This window comes from Cebus imitator, unplaced genomic scaffold, assembly GCF_001604975.1.
Source record: "Cebus imitator isolate Cc_AM_T3 unplaced genomic scaffold, Cebus_imitator-1.0 Scaffold391, whole genome shotgun sequence".
Lineage (NCBI taxonomy): Eukaryota > Metazoa > Chordata > Mammalia > Primates > Cebidae > Cebus > Cebus imitator.
Genome location: NW_016107706.1, coordinates 945007 through 964180, shown reverse-complemented (window position 1 = coordinate 964180; position 19174 = coordinate 945007). Strand labels below are relative to the sequence as shown.

The window sequence follows — 19174 nt, the reverse complement described above, 5'->3', positions numbered from 1 at the left end:
ATTTTTAGTAGAGACGGGGTTTCGCCATGTTGACCAGGATGGTCTCGATCTCTTGACCTCGTGATCCACCCGCCTCGGCCTCCCAAAGTGCTGGGATTACAGGCGTGAGCCACTGTGCCCAGCGAGTTTCCTTCTTTTTAAAGGCTGAATAGTATTCTACTGTGTATACATACCACATTTCCCTTCTTCACGCCTCTGCTGATGGACACTTAGGTTAATACTAAAACTTGGCTATTACCAATAGTGCTGCAGTGAACATGGGGTGCAGGCATCTCTTTAACAAACAGATTCCACGTCTTTTGGGTAAATACTCAGAAGTGGTATTGTTGGATCATATAGTAATTCTATTTTTAGTTTTTGAGACGCCTCTAAACTTTTGTCCATAATGGTTGTATTAATTCATATTTCTACCAACAGTGCTCAAGCGTTCCCTTTTAGCCACATTCTTGCTGACATTTATTATCTTTTGTCTTTTGATAAAAGTCATTCTGACAAATGTGAGGAGTAGCTCATCATGATTTTAATTTACGTTTTCCTAATAATTAGAAATGTTGAGCATTTTTCCATTTACCTGCTGGCCATTTTTATGTCCTCTTTTGAGAAATGTCTATTCTTAAGTATTTTTTAAAAAATATTATGGGCATGGAAGAAAATAACCTCAGTGTTAAACCATGGTTATCTCTGGGAGGTTGAATATTGTGTAAATAAAATTTTTTTAATTTTAAATTGTACATTTTTCATATTTTCCATAATGAGTATCTTTCTTTTAGAATCGGAAAAAGATACAAATAATTTAAAACACACACCTTGAAAATCGAACAATCTTACCTAGTATTCAAAGAAATACAATCTAAATGATATGTTTGTTTCTATCTCAGTAAATAGGAAAATATGGAGTAAAAGAGTAATTTTCCTGCCGAGCATGTTCTGCGGTTGCCAGCGCTGCTGGGTGTGTCTGGAGGAGCACTCACTGTTGCCTAACAACGTACTGTAATAGAACAGAAATAGCAACATCACACCACACATCCCTCAGAAAATGACCTGGCCCTTGGCCGTCCCGTGGATGGAGAATGTATTAAAGAGAAACTGGATATTTCTAAATTCGCTAAGATCCACTTTTCTCACTTGCTGTCAGATCATACTACTCTTAAGTGGCCCCACATTTTGTTGCCAACTCAGCAAGTTAGGCAAACAATATTACAAGCCATGTTGAATCTGAAGCGGACCCCCCGGGCCAGTGAGTGCAGTGCAGGTGGGGAAAATATTAGCTGTGGAGATAGGACAAACTGCTCCGGTTTTGAAGGCACAAATGGGCATCATCTTGGGCCCAGGTGCTACCCAAGGTGGACCTCTCAGTTAGGCTTCTATGCTCCCAGGTGTAGTTATTGGACTTTGTGGCCAGAGGTGAACTCTCTCCCTGGATGCTCAGGGACAGCATCTCAGAGAGAGGTGAACAGAAAGACCATGAGACCCTGTACACACTCTAGGTGCAGTGGATTGTAAGGGTTGATAGTTCTTCTTAGTAACTGAAAGCATATATGCTCCATCTTTCTTGATGGCAAGGTCCCTGGGAAGGAGACACTCCCTTAGAATGTCATTAAATGAGCACAGAATAAGCATAAAGTGAGTGGAATTATGTGGAAGGGATTCTGCATTTTACCCAAGCACTGGGCAGCCCCTGGGTATGGCTGTCCCTCCACAGTGCCCTGTCTGTCCAAGGCTTGGCCCACCCACCCAGATCCTCGTGGAAGCCACTGATATAGCATTTACCTCTGGAAATTCTGCAGCGTTTGCTGAGGAGTCTCGGCTGACACCATCTGTCATTCCAGATACAGATGTCTCCAAATGGCTATTGCCAAGGGCTGTGCCACACAGCACACACCTGTCCATGTGCAGATTGATTCTGTTAAACTCTGCAGCCACCTTGCGGGCTGCTCTTCCCTGCCTCATTCCCTGCCTGCAGACCTTCCTTCTGTGCTCTCTGCTCTTAGAGGCCAGATTGATCTGTATTTTTATCAAGATGAGAAAGGAGATGGTAGACTGTGAATCAGGGATCTACTCCTCTCAGTAATTCACTGTGGCACCTTGGGCCACCTCCTGGCCCTCTCTGGGCCTCTGTTTTCTAACCCACAAAGTATGGATTTGGACCCAGTTATCTCCAGTCACCCGAGTCTGCGCGTCTGCTACTAAGAAAAGTAAAAGGCAAGGAAGGACAGGACAGTATGCATTGAGTTGCTGGGAGAAGCTCAGTCTAATAAAAATAACAAGTATAAAAATAATCGCCACCATGTATTTGAGCTTGCTTCACCAGGTCTGCACTGTGATCTTTGCAGGAGTAATCTTACTGAATCCTCTGCGCCAACCCTAGCAGGTGAGAACTACTTTTATCTTAATTTTTCTGATGAGGAGACTGAGTCCCAGAGATGCTAAGTAACCTGCCCAAAGCAGAGAGTTAATATGTCGGGATTCATCACAGATTCCTCTGCTCTTGGGAAGCCCAGAGCTCAGATGCAGGAGTGGATCTGATCCAGGTGTGCCCTGAGGGCCAACTCTCCCTTCCAAAATGCCTTCTTTTGTTTAGACACCAACATCCTTGCTATTTTGGGTTTTTCAATGAGCTTCCTTATTTTCTCCCTATTCTGTCCTATTCAGCAAAATGAATGAATAAATAAATATGTTTCTAATGAGACAAATTAAATTTTGTTCTAGAAATGAAAGTGTTTGTTTCTTATCAAGCCAAAATAAATATTTCCTCTGTATTGGAAGTCCAGAAATAGGTTTAACTTTATTTAGAGTCTCATGGTTCAGCAGTTGGAATGAGGATCAGGTAGTCATGAAGAAACCCGTGAACACCCTGAGGAGAACCAGCGCCTCTTCCATTGGTTGTTTTAGCTCAGCCCACACCTAACAGCTCAGCTCAGAAGGTTTCTACCACCCACTCCACTTCCAATGCCTTTTAATATTCGCACAAAGTTTTCTCACATTGTGAGCTCCTCATGCTCTCACACACTTCCCTCACACATGCTGCTTCCTCAGGCTGGAATGCCATCTCTTTCTTTACCTGGAGAACTCCTTTCCCCTAAAGACTCAAGTCAGAAGTCACGTAGCACTTCTGTGCTACTAATGCAAAGCGTGATTATTCCTTCTTGTCTCTTCTGCATTTAAATGTTGAGCTATTGAGGCAAGAGGCTTGGTCTCATTGTCTTTGGAATAGCCTCATTGTCTGTGTTCACATTTCATATATAATACAACTCAGTAAAGGTTTTGTAATATATGATTTTCATATGTGTGTATCAAAAGCTAACATGTTCCCATGTCCTTTGGCTCACTTTTCCCCATGGCAATGAATTTATCCAGAGGAAATAATTGAACAGGAGAAAGAAAGTTACACAGATGGAACTTCTATAAAATATGTATTTGCTAAACATTGGAAACAAGTTAAACGTTTATCAACAGAGTAAGGGTAAGTAAATTGTGGTACACGACCTTGAAGAAACATGACTTGTTCTCTCATTCATTACACAAATAGATAGACTGCCAAAGTGCCATTGGATGTACAGCAATTTATCAGATACCACATCTGCCTTCAGTGAGTGCACAGTCTGGTAGAGTCTTCTAAAATGATGATTACCAAACTACACAGAAACTGAGCACTATTTGTGGTCTAAGGTTAAGAGGAAAACAAATGAGGTTATAAAACCATCTGTACATTGTGATTGCAACTCTAAACGTGAGAGTGCGAACAGGGTCTGGGTGGGTGAATGCAGGAAGGACAAGATGGCTGTGGTTAGATTGGACGACATTTTCTTTAGCATTATCACAGTCGTTTTTCAAACTTTAAAGTTTTAGATTGTCCCAAACGTTTCTAGGAAGAAAAAAAAAAAGCTGTTTCCGTGGCCCTGGCTCCCCAGGTTGGCAGTGGCATGAATGATGGGGTATTTTTCCAGAGGGGCAGGGGCCTGCCACAGGTGATTGGGAGGGAATATTCAAGACAGCCCAGGAGAGTCGCTTAAGGAAGGCTATCACTCGGTGGGCTTGGGAGTGCTCACTGGGTGCCATTGTAAGAACCGGCCTCTTCTGTGTCTGGGCTACGTCATGCAGCCGCACCTGATGCTCCTCCAAGTTTTGTCAGCATCACCACTTGGGCATGGTGCAGCAGCGCCAGGTGTGGGGAAAGCAGAAGTCTAAGAAGCAGACAAAAGGGTTGGACCTGCGAGAGTTCGTAGTTAGTTCCTCATGCTGGAAAGGGCGATCTCTATGCAAAAGATACCTTATCCCTCTTCTACAGACAAGGAAACTGAAGCTTGATTGGTCTCAAGCTGCCCAGGGGGCCACTGACAGAGTTGGGGTTGGAATCATCCCTTCTTATCTGGGGGCAGAGTTCTTTCTATTTCCCCTACTGGCCTGGGAGCAGGTGGAGATGAATGAGGTCGTGTGGAAGAGACGTGCTGGTAGGGTGGGTGGAGTCCTTTGGGAAGGAGGAGGCAATGGGGAATCTGTTGGTGGGAACCCTTGGTGGGGGTATGAGAGGCCAAGCTTTTGAGTTTGGACTTGATGCAGTAGGCAGCAAGGAGCCCTTGTAGGTTGGGGACATGATGGAGGAGGGCTTGATGAAGAGGAGGCTGGTGTGATCAGGGGAGAGACTGGGCCAGACACATGGTAAGGGTGATGTGTGGCATTTGTTCTGTGTAATCAGAATAGTACCCACCCACCCAACTTCTTGAAAATACGTCTTTCTGCTTCTCTATTCATGAAATTGAACTGAAATCTTCCCTCTTACATATCCCTTCCCCATGGAGAACAGCGCCTTCCAGGATGAGCACTTGATACAAACTTGGCCTATCAGAGCACTTCCCTGGGAATTTTGCCTTTGCAGCCAGAGAAGCATGGGTGTCAGTCCCTCTTTGGTGATAAAGTTGTGTCATGTAAGTCTGGGGAATCTATAATGACTAAAAGATTCAAATGAGGGAAGAGTTCAGGCCCGGTTTCCCCTCACTTAGAGAGCTCAGACAACCTTTTGCCTATGCCACAATGTGAACGATATTCATCACCCCCTTTTAACTAAACTAGTCCGAGTTGAATTTTTCTCATCTGTAAATAAAAAAGTTCTGACATTTGCAGTAAGAGACATGTCTACTCTTTGTCATTCAAATTTTCAGCACAGTTCTCAAAAACACTCTAGGGCTGTTTTGTGTGCATTGGGTCCATCATTTTGTGCTTGTAAGAAACAACAACAAAAACCTTTCCTCATTATCCAGCATCAGATTTAGGAACTCCAGGTTCTCTGTAGACACAAGGCTTTGTGAGTCCCTTCAGAGGAGGGACACACCTCCATCACTGGTGTGGTAGGTAAAACTGCTACTCAGAACACTTCCCTGCCTGCTCCTTTGTGATCTGGCTGCGGAGAAACCAGCGTGGACTGGGCGTCCGCACAGGACAGCTAGGCATTTCCCATACAGGTGGTAGAGGTATCTTCTGAACTTCTCCCCAGCAAACGCATAGATGAGAGGATTCAGGCAACAATGGCTAAACGCAACCGTCTCGGACACGCTGAGGGCCAGCTTCAGCTCCTTCCTCAGCTCACAACTGGGAAAGAAGTCGTAGAGCTTAAGCGTCTCCAGGAAAACCATAACGTTGTAGGGTGTCCAGAAGAGGAAAAACACGACCACCACCAGAAGGATCAGTTTGATGGCTTTGGCTTTCTTTTGGTTCTTGCAGGAAAAGAGCGTCTGGATGATTCTGAAGTAGCAGTAACTCATAATGAGCAGGGGGAGCAGGAAGCCAAGAAGATTTGCTTCCATGTTGCGGAGCACGGGCCAGATTTCCTGGAGGACTTCGGGGTAGTCACCAAGGCATTCGTTTTCTTTCTCCTTTGTGAACATGAACTGGGGGGCTGCCACCAAGATGGCTGCTGCCCAGACACCTAGGCTGATGGTGACGCCCTGCTGCACGGTCCGGTTGTTCATGGAGTTGGCTGCCAGGACGATGGCCAGGTATCTATCGATGCTGATGACTGTGATGAAGAATATGCTTCCAAAAAAGCCGATGAAGAAGAAGGCAGTAGTGAGTTTGCACAAAGCATTGTGGAGGCCCTGCTCACTTAACACATAGTGAGTCCAGAAGGGCAAGGTGGCTACAAACAGCAGATCAGACAAGGCCAGATTCAGGAGGTAAATATCCGTGACACTCTTGGGCTTCTTGCTGTTGGTGAGGGCAAGCACCACCAACAAATTTCCCACCAGGCCGATGGCAAAGACAACACAATAGAATACGGACAGGAAGACAGTCCCAAAGGCCACGACGTTCCCAATGTAACAGGCTTCAGCAGAATCATCGTACTCAAAGTCTTCTGGAACTGAATCAGTGGGCATGGTGAGGGTCTGGATCAAAAAGAAAAGCAAGTGACGGCGTTAGTTCTCAGAGAAACAAAGTTAGAATTCTGTGTGGCTCCATATGTTAGGCAGGCAGGAAGAAACAAATATAGGTTGGGTGCAAACTACATTTCCCAACTTCCCACTTGCAGTCTTGTTTAATCCTCACAGCAGTCTTGTGATGAAGACAGCAACAGACTCCTTTGACAGGAGAGGAGACTTTGACTTGCCCAATGCCATGCAGTAAATGGCTCCGTGGGCATTTGGCTCTAGGCTTTTTTTTTTTTTTTTCTGAGACAGAGTCTCGCTCTGTCTCGCAGGCTGCAGTGGAGTGGCGCAATCCCTGCTCACTGCAACTTCTGCCTCCTGGATTCAAGCAATTTTCCTGCCTCAGCCTCCTGAGTAGCGGGGATTACAGACTTGTGCCACCACGCCTGGCTGATTTTTGCATTTTTAGTAGAGATGGGGTTTCACCATATTTCCCAGGCTGGTCTTGAACTCCTGATGTCAAGTAATCCACCCACTTTGGCCTCCCAAAGTGCTGGGATTACAGATGTGAGCCACCGTGCCTGGCCAGCTCTAGGCTTTTTGAAGCTTGAGACAGATCCATATTTCTTTGACTGTCCAAAGTCTCTCCAAAACCTAGCTAGTTTGACCACAGTGTGGATGAGCAAGGGAGAACCATGGGCAGAAGGGGAGGGGTGAGATGGGCTGAATTAGGGATAGAGCCGCAATTCACACTTCCAGCCCAAACTTCCCCAAAGCAATTCTCCATCCTCTTCCTTTATTTCCACCTTTCCCCCCTCTGGCCCCTCACTTCTCCGTGAAGCTAGGCCTGGAGAAAGAAGTCTCAGACCCAGAACCCTGGGCAGAACAGCACCCAGAAGCCCTCGCCTTTGTCTTTTGAGAACCATTTCACTTCCTCTTCTCCTTATAACCAACAAGTCCTTCACTTTCTTAGCAGGTATCAGACAGAGTCATTCACTCTAGAGGGACACCGTGTTTGGGTTGCCCAGGACTTTCCTGGTCCCAGGCAAATCAGGACTGCTGGTCATCCTACAACTCTAAGTGAAGAGGAGGGGTTGGCACCATTCAGGGTTCTGTGGTCACAGAGGTGCTGCCTGATCCAAGATGGAGGCTGGGGCTCGGTTCGTCTGCTGTGCTAGGCTCCCGGTCACGAACTTCCCTCCCATTACCGGCCTTACACTGCACTTTGGTCTGGTCTTCCCCACTATTCTTATCGCCTCTTTCCTTCGAGTATTCAAAAAAGAAGATGTTTCTGCCCAGACTGCACTCCCCTTTTCGCAGCCACGACTTGCTGGTCATTCACTACAGAGCCGGCTGGGAGGCAGCCCTTTCACACTGCTCCTCTGGGCGTCTCCTCTTCCCTATGACACCACAGATGGGTCCCCCAGAAACCCTGGGGCTGCTCAGAACGGGCCTCCCAGTTGTCACTGCCTCCCTCCTCACCACAACTTACAGCAAAGCTCACGCTTTAACCAAGGGAGTTTTCACGCCCCACTACGCCCTTTCCATGATGGTTTCACCCAGGGGTGTCTCACCAAGATCAGGGCCCACCCAGCCAGGGTGTCACTTCTCCCTTCCCAGCCTCTGCTTCGAGCCCTGTATCCCACCCAGACTCTCCCAGGATTGATGGGCCAGGGCTTTACCCCCAGGGCTGTCACAGGCCTTGGAGAGTTCTCAACCCCAGGGAACATGTGCGCCTTCTCTGCTTCAGGCTGCAGTGCCCTTTTCTCAGAGAAGAATCTCTGGCTGTGACATTAATTAATATTTAAATCAAATGGTCTAATGTGGCGGGCATACAGCTGTTTTTGAGCCACATCAAAGTCAGTTTCATATGACTCAAGCTGATATGCAGGGAAACAGGAATTGGTACCTCGTGCCTGTAGCTTGTCCCAGAGCATGATCTTCCCAGACACGCTGCTGTAGGAGGAAAACTGGTCAAGTCCTTGGTGGTTCTGTGTTAGGGACCTGGAGCTAGCGACTTCCTCCCTTCCCTTGCCCCAGTGAGAAGAGCTCGCAAAGCTGACTCAAGAGGTAGCCAAATCCAATAAAAACTGCCCTGCGTCTCCTTGTGCCTGTGGTCAGCCCTTCAGCCCAGGAACTTCGGCGGACTTGGGCACTCCCCAGATTGAATCCTGCAGCTGTCTTCTCTGACCGAGTGATGGGAGAGCTTGGACCCTCTGAGCCTAACAGTCCTTGTCTGCAAGATTGGGATCGATCCTCGTGCCTGCTCACGGAGCTGTTTTAACGGAGCACCTGGCACAGAGTGTTGCATACAGCAAGCACTTAATACATGTTTAGTTTGTTTCCTGTATTATATGAGGAAGAAGAAGCCCTTTGGATCTTTGGAATCATCGAGGCTGCCTGTGGGCGCCTATGTTTCACCTCTACCTGGGTATCCTGGGAATTTGGTCTTTAAAGGTCAATTTATATATTTTTTTTCCCTGAAATGAGACACGCTTTCTTCTCAGATTATTCTGGGGGGAGGGGAAGGAAGCCACCCTTTACTGAGCTTTTACTAAACTGTCAGGCTCATTGCTCTACTTGCATCATTACTGATCTAATCTTTTCTGCAAATCTGAAAAAAAAAAAAGTTCTATATTGAATTCACTGCCCTGCTGAATGGCTGTGGGGATATTTATGATGAGAGGAAGAGGAGGAGTGGCACAAGAATATGGAGAAGGCAGGGCAAGTTAGAGCTTTCCAGCAACTGACTGCCTGCTTGAGTGGCAGAGGGATCCCAAATCAGGCTGCTTGCCTGACTGGGTGCCTGGGCTCAGGGCTGCCACCTGCACAGGGACGTCTTCTCTAATTTGCACCAAGTCTCCGTATAAGCTGGGGGTGGTTCTGGCTTGTCAGGGAGCTCATGGAAAGATCAGTCAGGACAGTCTAAGCCAGGAAGGGGCTTGTCTTCTCAACAGGGAAAATTCACATAAGACTTTGATGGAGTGGTTCAATGTATCCTCTGCAGATGGGATGCAAATTCAGATATGCTCTGGGATGGAGGGTTTTGCCCAACTCTTGGTAACATTATGTACTGAGAGCCAAAGGGCTGGTTATGGGCATCCATCTGGCTTGGGACTGCACCCTGCCATCCAGGGGGTCTGCTCAGCAAGGGCAGAGGAACACTCTGCAGCCCTCATCCTGGCTCCCTGCTGTCTCAGAATCCCCAGTGAAGACCCTAGAATCGCTGTGACTCCCACGGGAGTCTCTCAGTGCCGGCACAGTGGATGGTCACCCAGCATGTTGTGATCCCTGCTGTGAGCCATCTGGACCACACAGGAAGGAACGGGACAGATACCCCTTTCTACGAGTTCCCCCATGACCCTAAGCACTGGTCATCGAGGGACATTGTTGATCTTCATGGTCACATTTCCATCTTGCACACATCATGCCTCACAGCGGGCACAGCTGGGTGAAGCACTTGGCCCAGTCCACAGCTAGAAGCATGGGGAGCACGACTGAGGCCAAGGCCTGTGCTCTTCCCACTCTCCCTCGAAGATGGAGACTCAGGCCCTGGGCTAAGGGCCAAATCCTGGCATGGGAGAGGAGTCAAGGACGCAATGACTATCAAACAGTTGAGCCCAAAATCCAGTGGTTAAAAAGGCAACAAAACAACAGCCTCAGCTTCCTCCTCTAAAAAATAATGTCTTTGGTTTGCTGAGAGCATAAGAATGAAATTACATTAAATTGCTTATTGGGATTTATCCTAGACACAGACACACACACACACACACTCCAGCAAGTGTGTACACTGTCACTGCAGCAAGCTTGAAATATAAATGAAGGGAAACAACCCCAATGTCCATCACTAGGGACAGATCAAAGTACAATAAATCTAATTAATGGGACAACAAACAGCTGTTTAAGAACACAGTTTCCAGCTCTTAGAAACGGGAAAAACAACAAAAACAGGCAGATCTATATATTCTGTTAGGGGACAGTCTCTAAGACATACTGGTAAGTGAAAAAATCTATGTGTACGTGAGGTACCACGTACACATAGTATGCTGTCATTTGCAGGGAAGAATGATGTGCGTGTATTTTCTATAATTTATGCTTTTCTCCCTGGAGGGGAAATCTGCAGGATACTGTAGGCCGCTTCTCTCAAAGCAGAACTGGTAACAGTAGACCCAGACTCCTTAAAAGAAACTGGTCCATGATGCATCCCTGAATTGGCTGGGTTTCTCCCCTCTGGGCTCATAACGCAGCAGGCTGACCCTCAGGGATTGGTGAGTGGAAAATGGAAGGTGGGATATTATTTGCCCTTCCAGCCCCCACTGGGTGGTCCTCACTGCCAGACCCCCAAGAATCTAGCTCCCATCAACGATGCTGAGGAAACTGGGGTCATTTTCTCTGGAGAAGAAAAGGCTGAAGGCTGAAGGGTTAGCCGACTTTCTGCCTTCAAATAGATGACAGTGCTTTTAAGAGCCACATGTTTCACAGAAGCCCACACATTTCCAAGCAGGAATGTCTGAGAGACCCTGGGCAGGTCACTCCACTCTGCTTAGTTTCTTGATGGATGAAATTAAAGCATTGGACCAGATCACCTATAGGGGCCTTGCCAGCTCCTGCATGCTCAATTTTTCAGCAAGAATCAAACAATTTTTTTGTTTGTTGTTTTTGTTTGTTTGAGACAGGATCTCGCTCTGTTGCCTAGGCTGGAGTCCAGTAGCATGATTATAGCTTACTGCAGCCTTGAACTCCTGGAATCTAGCAATCCTCCCACCTCGGTCTCCCAAGTAACTGGGAGTGTAGGCGTGCACCACTATGCCCAGCTATTTTTTGTAGATATGGGGTCTTGCTATGTTGAGCAGGCTGGTTTTGACCACTGGGCCTTAAGAGATCCTCCTGCCTGGGCCTCCCAAAGGGCTGGGATTACAAGTATGAACCATTATGCCTGGCCAAGGAAGCAGTCTTAAAGAGCAACATGAGTCCTAGGTCAGCAAAAGTGTGCTCTATTGTCAACAGAGAGGCTGCCAGCAGCCTGCCCAGGGAACATGAGATTCCCGGGGCACTGCCTGTGAGCATTCAGATGAGGTTCCGTTTGGAGATAGAGAGCTGGAACAGTTGATCAAGTCTTGGCAAATCTCATTTTCCTTGTACTAGATAGTTGGCTGCCGTGCCCAGACCCCTGACTGTTTGGGAAGCCAAGTTTTACCGGGTCCTTATGGTTTTCTCACTTATGATGGCAGCAATTTTTATAACACACACTCCTCGGATTGCAGACAGAGCTGAGGCTGATGGGGAGAGGGATGCTGAATTCCATGTGAAGGAGCTATAAGGAAACATTTGATACCCCAACTCCTATGCAAGTAAATGGAGTGACTGTCTATTCCTATAGCAATGAGCCCACCTAGAACTGCATGGCATTATCTACCCACCAGGGTTTCACACAGGCCAATGCACACCCAAACCCCGCCTCCAAAAAAAAAAAGCAACAGCAGAACCCTGTTGGGTTTAGTAAGTTCCCCTTTACAAAACCTACCATTATTTTGTGTTTGACACCCTCCCTTTCCTTCCCTCTTCAAAATACTTTATGGTATTTATTTATTTATGTCAAAGTAAACTGTGAAATTTTGAAGGGAAATACTTCATAACGTTTTTAATAATTGAGAAAGAGATGGGCTTGTTAATTGTTTAATTATTAAGTTGATATTTTTGAGCATCTGTACCATATTGTAGTCTAAGGATAAGTAAAAATTAAAAATAAAAAAGTCTTTAATTCTTCTTGTTAAAAATAAGGAAAGAGATCTTCTCACCTCCTTTTTTTCTCAGAGCATTTACTTTAGAAAACTTTTTTTTTTTTTTGACACAGAGTTTCATTCTTGTCACCCAGGCTGGAGTGCAATGGCACGATCTCAGCTCACTGCAACCTCCACGTCTGGGTTCAAGTGATTCTCCTGCCTCAGACTCCCCAGTAGCTGGGATTACAGGCTACCCACTACCATGCTCAGCTAATTACCCACTACCACGCTCAGCTAATTTTTGTATTCTTAGTAGAGACGGTGTTTCACCATGTTGGCCAGGCTAGTCTTGAAATCCTGACATCAGGTGATCCACCCACCTCAGCCTCTCAAAGTGCTGAGAATACAGGCGTGAGCCACTGCTCAGGCCTAGAAAACTTTTAAGTACTTTCTCCTCTCTTTGAATGTAAATAAATCCTTTTGAAACTTGATAGGCTTTTTGTCAGCTTTAAGAGCTAGGCTAGTCTCTTCCAAGGACCTGGGCATCATCTCTTTGACATGTAAACAAACAGAAGGGAAACAGTACTTCTGTCTCCTAGTTTCTGTGGGAAGGTAGTAACCTAACTTAGTCTTGCTCCGGGCTGCAAAATTACCCCTTGTCTTAAAGATAAATTTGCTTCTCCTCTGGATAGAGCCAGTTAGCTAACATGAGCAGTTACCCTAATTACCAGGTAAATTTAGAGTGAAGCTTGTATGGCCAATGGTGCTGGCAAGACCTCTTACCTGAGGAATGGTTATTGCTTGTCTCGATAACATGTATGTAACAGGTTGCATCTACTTGGCTGTATAAAAGGAGGAGATTTCTTTCTGTTCTTGCAACCTCTTAGTAGACGGCTGGTAATGCACAGCTCATTTTGGTTACTGTTTATTCAATAATAAAACTGTTCTTTCTCTACTACTTTTGTGGAGAGAATTTCTGTGTTGAAGGAAGATTTTGTTAATTACATTTCACCAATACTAGGCACTGTGCTAAATTCTGTAGAGGCAAAAGTGTTTAAGATACAGTACCTACAAGTGTTTATTATTGTTTAGTAACAGAATATAAGAAAAGTTACAGGAAGCTCAAGGATTAGACCTCTATATCTGTCTCCTTAAAAACTGGGGGAAGGTGATCCAGAGGTTATCACATAAAAGACAAACAAACAAACAAAGCCGCCATCTAAGCTGATGTTTTAAGGGTGGGGGAAGTCTTCCAGGTTGACCAAGATGGAGGTGGCAGCAAATAGGGGGTGGGCTTTGAAGACAAAGGCCCAGAGGGTCTAAGCATGGGAAGGTTTCCTGGGGCCGAGGCCAGGCAGACGGAAGCAGAAACGGAAGGCAATGAAGATGGTGGAGTTGGGAGGGGCCCACAGGCTCCCGGGAGTGTTCAGGAAAGGCAGTTCAGGCTAGTGCAGGGCTTCGGGGAGGGTGCGGAGACAGCCAAGGCTGAGAAGGCAGGAGAGGGACAAAGAGAGGGGTCTCAAGTTCCACACTAAGGAACTACGAGGAAAAATGAGGAACGACTTTGAAATAGGCACAGCCTGAAGATTACTGGGAGTCCTTTCTAGTATACGATTTGGGGCTACCTCCCCCTTTTATTGCCTGAGCTGATTTTACAGCACTGTAGATTATAGAAAACAGCAGTGCAAATGACTCTTTCTCATGCAAATACAAATTGTGTCTGGTGGACTTGCACTGAATAAGTGCCCTGTGGATAAGGACCAATTTTGCCTTTTTCTGTAAATTTGTCTCAGTGTTTCTGGAAGCATCTTACCCATGATGTTGGCGTGGCTGTAAACTGCTCATTCTCCTTGCTGCATAGGATTCCACTGTGTGACTATTCCATCATTTAGTATCATTTCTACTGCTAATGCACACGTAGGTGGCTTTCAGTTCGTTGCTGGTTTGGACGATGTTGATGTGAAAATTTCTGTGTGTGTACATCTCTTACAACATGGATGCATTTTAAAAGTTTAGTGTTGGCCGGTGTGGTGGCTCATACCTGTAATCCCAGCACTTTGGGGGTCCAAGGTGGGTGGATCACCTGAGATCAGGAGTTCAAGTCCAGCCTGGCTGACATGGTGAAACGCTGTCTACACCAAAAATACAAAAATTAGCCGGACATGGTGGCGGGCACCTGTAATCCCAGCTACTCAGCAGGCTGAGGCATGAGAATCGCTTGAACCCAAGAGGCGGAGGTTACAATGAGCCACGATCACGCCATTGCACTCTAGCCTGGGTGACAAGAGCAAAACTCTGTCTCAAAAACAAAAACAAAAACAAAAACAAAAAACAAAAAGTAGACCTACTGTTTGAATCAAAATATGAAGATCAAAAATAGGCAAAGCTAAACTATATTGTTCAGGGATATTTAAATTGAGTCAAACTACATGGAAAAGCAAGGAAGTAATCGCTATAAAAGTCAGACTTGTGCTTCCTTGTGGGAGAAGAAGAGGCTGTGGTCAGGTAGGGACATGAGAGAGGCTTCCGGGGTTCTCTTTCTCAGCCTGGATGGAAGTAATGTGAGAAATTAAATCTAACACTTTGCTAACCTGGACATTGAAAGGAGTTTATCGCAAAATACGACACACTGGAAGGAGACTTTCCATTTTCTCCTGAAGCACACTTTAAGGGAGAAACAAAGGTGATCTGGAAGATGTTTAAAGACATGTAGTAGAGCCTTTCCTCCCTACTCATGATCTAAAGACATGTAATGTAGCTTTGCCTCCCACTTACAATCTAAAAAGCTGCACTTCAGCCAAACAAGATGAGGTGGTTGGAGCATCAGCTGTGGCCAGCGTGCCGTGAGGATCCCACCTGCACAGCAGCTAGTGGATTCCCAGCCCCTCAGAGGGCAGGTGGGATCAGGGTTCAGCTAGAAACCCCAACTTTCCCTTGGCTCTTCTTGGCAAAGTAATGATGCCAGAGAACCTGACCTCTTGGAATTCCTGGGCTGTGCTGCTGGGGATCAGAACAAGTCCTGGAAAAGGCAGCTAAGATCTGGATTCTGCCATTCTGGTTCTACTCCCTCCCACGACCGGGACCTGCCATGGAGCAGCAGAAGGTCCCCTCCTTGTTCAGCTCCTCTGTTACAGGTGCTGGTTCCAAATGTCTCTGGACTCAGGACTCTGGGCCAGAGGCTGGGGCTGGGGAGGAGGAGTTGGATGTCTGGATCCTGTGAAGCAGTTTCTTTGAGGCTAGGGTCTCTGGCTAGGGAGGACCGTACCTGACATTGCCACTGTGCCATAGCTGCCCAGGGCCAGGCAGTGCTTCTCGTGGGCTGAAGTGGGTGGAAAGAGAGTAGAGGATCGTCCTGATTGGGCCAGCTCTACCACGTTCTTTGCTCTCCTGCCCCTATAGCTCAGGATTCTTCACAACCTCATTCAATAGTAGTCAGTGTTTGTCAGGTCTCCAAACGTTCTGAGCCTCAGTTTCCCCATGATAAACAATATATATTGTTTCTTGAGCACCAAAGGTATGCCAGGCAGTGTGTTTGCTCTTAATCCTTGCAGAAAGTCGACACACCCATTACATGGCTTCAAAGGCTGATGGACAATCTCCATTTTAAAAGCAGGAAACCGACTTAGCAAGTGCTGTGCACAGTTACCACGTGCAGGATTTTATTCCAAAGCCAAGCTGCCTATGTCCCCATCTGTGGAGCAGGGCCAGCTGTGGAGCAGGGTTCAGGGGCAGACTTTGTGGAGACTGGCATGTGGCTGAGGGATAGGAGGTGCTCCCTTCCCGGAGGTGTGGCAACTGCCAGGTCAGTCTGAGCACTAAGAAGAACCACCCTGAATTTGGGCTGAGACTCTTTCCTGCCCTGCCTTCCTTTGTGAAAATAAAGCCTTTGTGAAAATAAAGAGGAAGATGGAAGAATCCCACCCTAGCCTTCCTGAGCTCATTTCTCATTCCCAGGGGTTTTGAACCCTAACCCACTGCCCCATTCCCAGCCCACAGTGGTCCCCAAGGCTCTGCAGCACAGGTCCAGCCCCCACCCTGCCTCCTCTTCGGAAACCCAGGTCCCTCCAAAGCGCCCTCGGGGCCTGCAATGAACTGTGCCCCGAGCAAGACAAGCTTTCTTGCCTGCTTTCACATGGTTCGATTTTCCTTTTTTTGGCTCCATTTTTTTCTGCCTCAAGCTTTCTACCTCAAGTATTTCCAAAATTAATTTTTTGTGTGAGAATGGGAGGTTGAAAAAATCCTAAAATGTTTTAGCTGTTCTCTGGACTGAGCTATAAACTCACAAAGCAATGAGTGCAGGCTGTGTGAGGCTGTGAGTGCCAGAGGTGAGGCGAGGGAAACAGCGACAAGCCGGGGCCGGTCCTCAGCTGGGCCCGGTGGGTTTCCTCCTGTCTTGCACTTATAGTTTCTTTCTGAAGACCATGTTTTTCACCCACACAGACCTAAGCCTGAGTGTCCTCACAATGGCTATGACAGCATATATCAAAATTGAATGTTGAAATTATGCTAGCAATTTATTAATTAAAATAGCTTTTATTATAGATTCAATATATGCTCATTATAAAAAACTCTAGATGGCACAAAAAATGGAAGAAAAAGGAAAAAAACCCATAAAACTATCTGCAATGCAATTTCCTAGAATCATCCACAGCAAGCTTTTAGCTTGTCTCTATCTAAACTTTATATACATGTTTTATATTTATATTAAGTGCATTTATAGTTATATTAAAATGCAGATGCAATTAAAAAACTCTTTTTTATTAAATTTTCAAATAAAAAGCAACTTTCCAAATAAAAGCAGTGAGAACCTCCTTGTACCCATCACCAGAGTTCAACAATTAGCAACTCATGGTCAATACTTCCTCAGCTTCCCACTTAATGTCTCTCCAAAGATTAATTTAATTTCACCCATAAACACATGTGTGCATCTCTAAAAGATAAGGACCGTTTTTAAAAAAACAACCTTTAATACAATATTTCATCCCCCAAAATTAGCAGCCAGGTGTGAGGGCTCACACGTGTAATCCCAGCACTTTGGGAGGCTGAGGCGGGTGGATCATGAGGTCAGGAGATTGAGACCATTCTGGCTAACACGGTGAAACCCCATTTCTACTAAAAATACAAAAATTTAGCCAGGTGTGGTGGTGCGCACCTATAGTCCCAGCTACTCGGGAGGCTGAGGCAGGAGAATCACTTGAACCCAGGAAGCGGATGTTGCAGTGAGCCGAGATTGTGCCACTGCACTCCAGCCTGAGTGACAGAGTGAGACTCCATCTCAAAAAAAAAAAATTAACAATAGTTCCTCAACAGCATCCAGATGCAATTTTATATTATGCTCTTTTCAGTTAATGTAAAATCATGAGCTTTTTTCTCCACGTCTCTAAACTGTAATTACAAATGCTTCCAATCTTATCCTGTCAGGCTGAGTATATTATAAACAATCCGATCACTCCCTGCCCCCCACTCCTCCATCCCCTTGGACATATTTAGGCTACAGCATCCCCAGAATAATGGCTTCCATTGCCTGCACATAAGGCAGATGAGCTTTGCTATCCTGCTGGCTGAGCACTGCTCCACCCCACCCACAGGTACCCAACTAGTCCTGTGCACCTACCTCACGTGGACTGCCAAGGGAGCCTCTAGATGTGCCAATCAGCCACCCTGTCCTGCGCAGACGCTACCAGACACGAGTATTTCCCTTTCCCTCCCTCTAAGTGCATTTTATTTGCAAAGTTAGCCAATAGTATCTGGTTTCCTGTGAGGGAGACTATCTTTAGATGCCACCACAGCCAAGCTCACATACTCCAGGGTGGAGGCCAGCTGTCAATGGGAGGGCCTGACTCTACAAACCTGGAAGACTTGGACCTCGGGGAAGACTGCGGAGCTGGAGGGAGAGGTGTCACTTACCCAGCCTGGAGGTGGGGGCAGGTAGCAGACCCTGCAGTCAGCACAGCACAGTCAGTTCTCATCAGTGGGGAGACTTCAGGAGCTGGGAGAGCTCGTGGGGCCCTCAGCTTCCCTGTCCATAAGTAGGAGCCCATAGTACTCACTAAACTACATTGGAGCACACACAGCTCTTCTTCTCAAAGTGTGGTCCCAGGCACTGGGAGCTTATTAAAGACAGCACCTCAAGCCCTGCCCTGCATCTACTGAATTAGAATCTGCATTTTAGAGAAATTCTTAGAAGACTGCTATGCACCCTGAGTCTGAGAAGCTGCAGCACTGAAAGCATCTAGTGAGCATCTTGCACCTGGTGGATACTCAATAAATATTTTTTCCTCACCTCTCTGCCCCAAGGCATTTCCTGGCTCCCTGTACCCATCAGTCAAGCCTGGATCACTTGCCTGAGGACACAGCTGTCACCCAGGACCTGGCCTAGGCCCCTTTCACAGTCTCTCCCCTGCCCCTCCTGCCCTGCAGCGGGGCGCCTGGTGGGCTCCAGTGTCCAGCTGTGCTCCTGCACCCTGGCCTGGCCAGCCTGGCCTTTTGACTGCAACGTGAATCTCAACCACCACTGCTCCACACCTTCCCATCACTTCTTACTTGCCTGGCCCCTCCCTGCGGCACGGCAAGGCACGTGCTATACAGTTCTGATCCTGGCCCACTGTAGGCCTCCAATACACCTTCATTTGATGGCCCATGACTCCTTCGAGCCCCCTCTGGCCCGCTGCTGCCCACATCCCAGCCCATGCCCAGTGCTCTCTTGGCTGTAGTCGCCATGGTCTCCTGAGGACAGGGCGTGCTTTGTGAACTCCCCACCTTGCCCCTCCTCGCCTCCCCCAACCCCAGACAGTGCAGTGCCGAGGGCAAGGCGGGCTGCTCACTGTGGAGGAAGTCCACCGTCAGTTTCCCTTCTTTGTTCCTGGCCTCAGTGTTTGGCCACCTTTCCCTGCCTTTGGCCAGAAGTCTGCAGGACAAAAAGCCGCTCCCCGCCCACTTTCTGGCACTGGCCCCTCCCCACCCCACACCACCCCGTGGCACATCTCCTGGGGTCCACTCAGCAGGGCCGGCTGCCCAGCCCCTTCCCTGCCTCTGACTCCCCTCCTCTTCTGAGGGCTCCTTTCCGGGATCCGGCTGAGACTCTCCCTCTCT

At 47.1% G+C, this 19174-nt stretch overlaps 1 protein-coding gene across 4 annotated transcripts; it reads right to left on the bottom strand.

Annotated features, from left to right (window-relative positions):
- Window positions 1-3396: 3396 nt before the first annotated feature.
- CX3CR1 (C-X3-C motif chemokine receptor 1) lies at window positions 3397-18169 on the bottom strand. 4 transcript variants are annotated; one of them, XM_017508354.2, is made up of 2 exons: window positions 17990-18169; window positions 3397-6380 (listed from the first exon to the last, which is right to left on the bottom strand). In XM_017508354.2, exon 2 carries the CDS (start codon window positions 6369-6371, stop codon window positions 5313-5315), a length of 1059 nt encoding a protein of 352 aa, XP_017363843.1. In that variant the 5' UTR covers window positions 6372-6380; window positions 17990-18169; the 3' UTR covers window positions 3397-5312. The 4 variants fall into 4 exon arrangements, with proteins under 4 accessions (XP_017363843.1, XP_017363840.1, XP_017363841.1 ...); XM_017508351.1 differs by lacking the exon at window positions 17990-18169 and adding an exon at window positions 17697-17836; XM_017508352.2 differs by lacking the exon at window positions 17990-18169 and adding an exon at window positions 17701-17806 and having other exon boundaries at window positions 3397-6384.
- Between the last annotated feature and the right edge of the window lie 1005 nt (window positions 18170-19174).

Bases quoted from the DNA above. Each gene is read 5' to 3' on its own strand.
- CX3CR1 (XM_017508354.2), bottom strand. From the start codon at position 6,371: ATGCCCACTGATTCAGTTCCAGAAGACTTTGAGTACGATGATTCTGCT.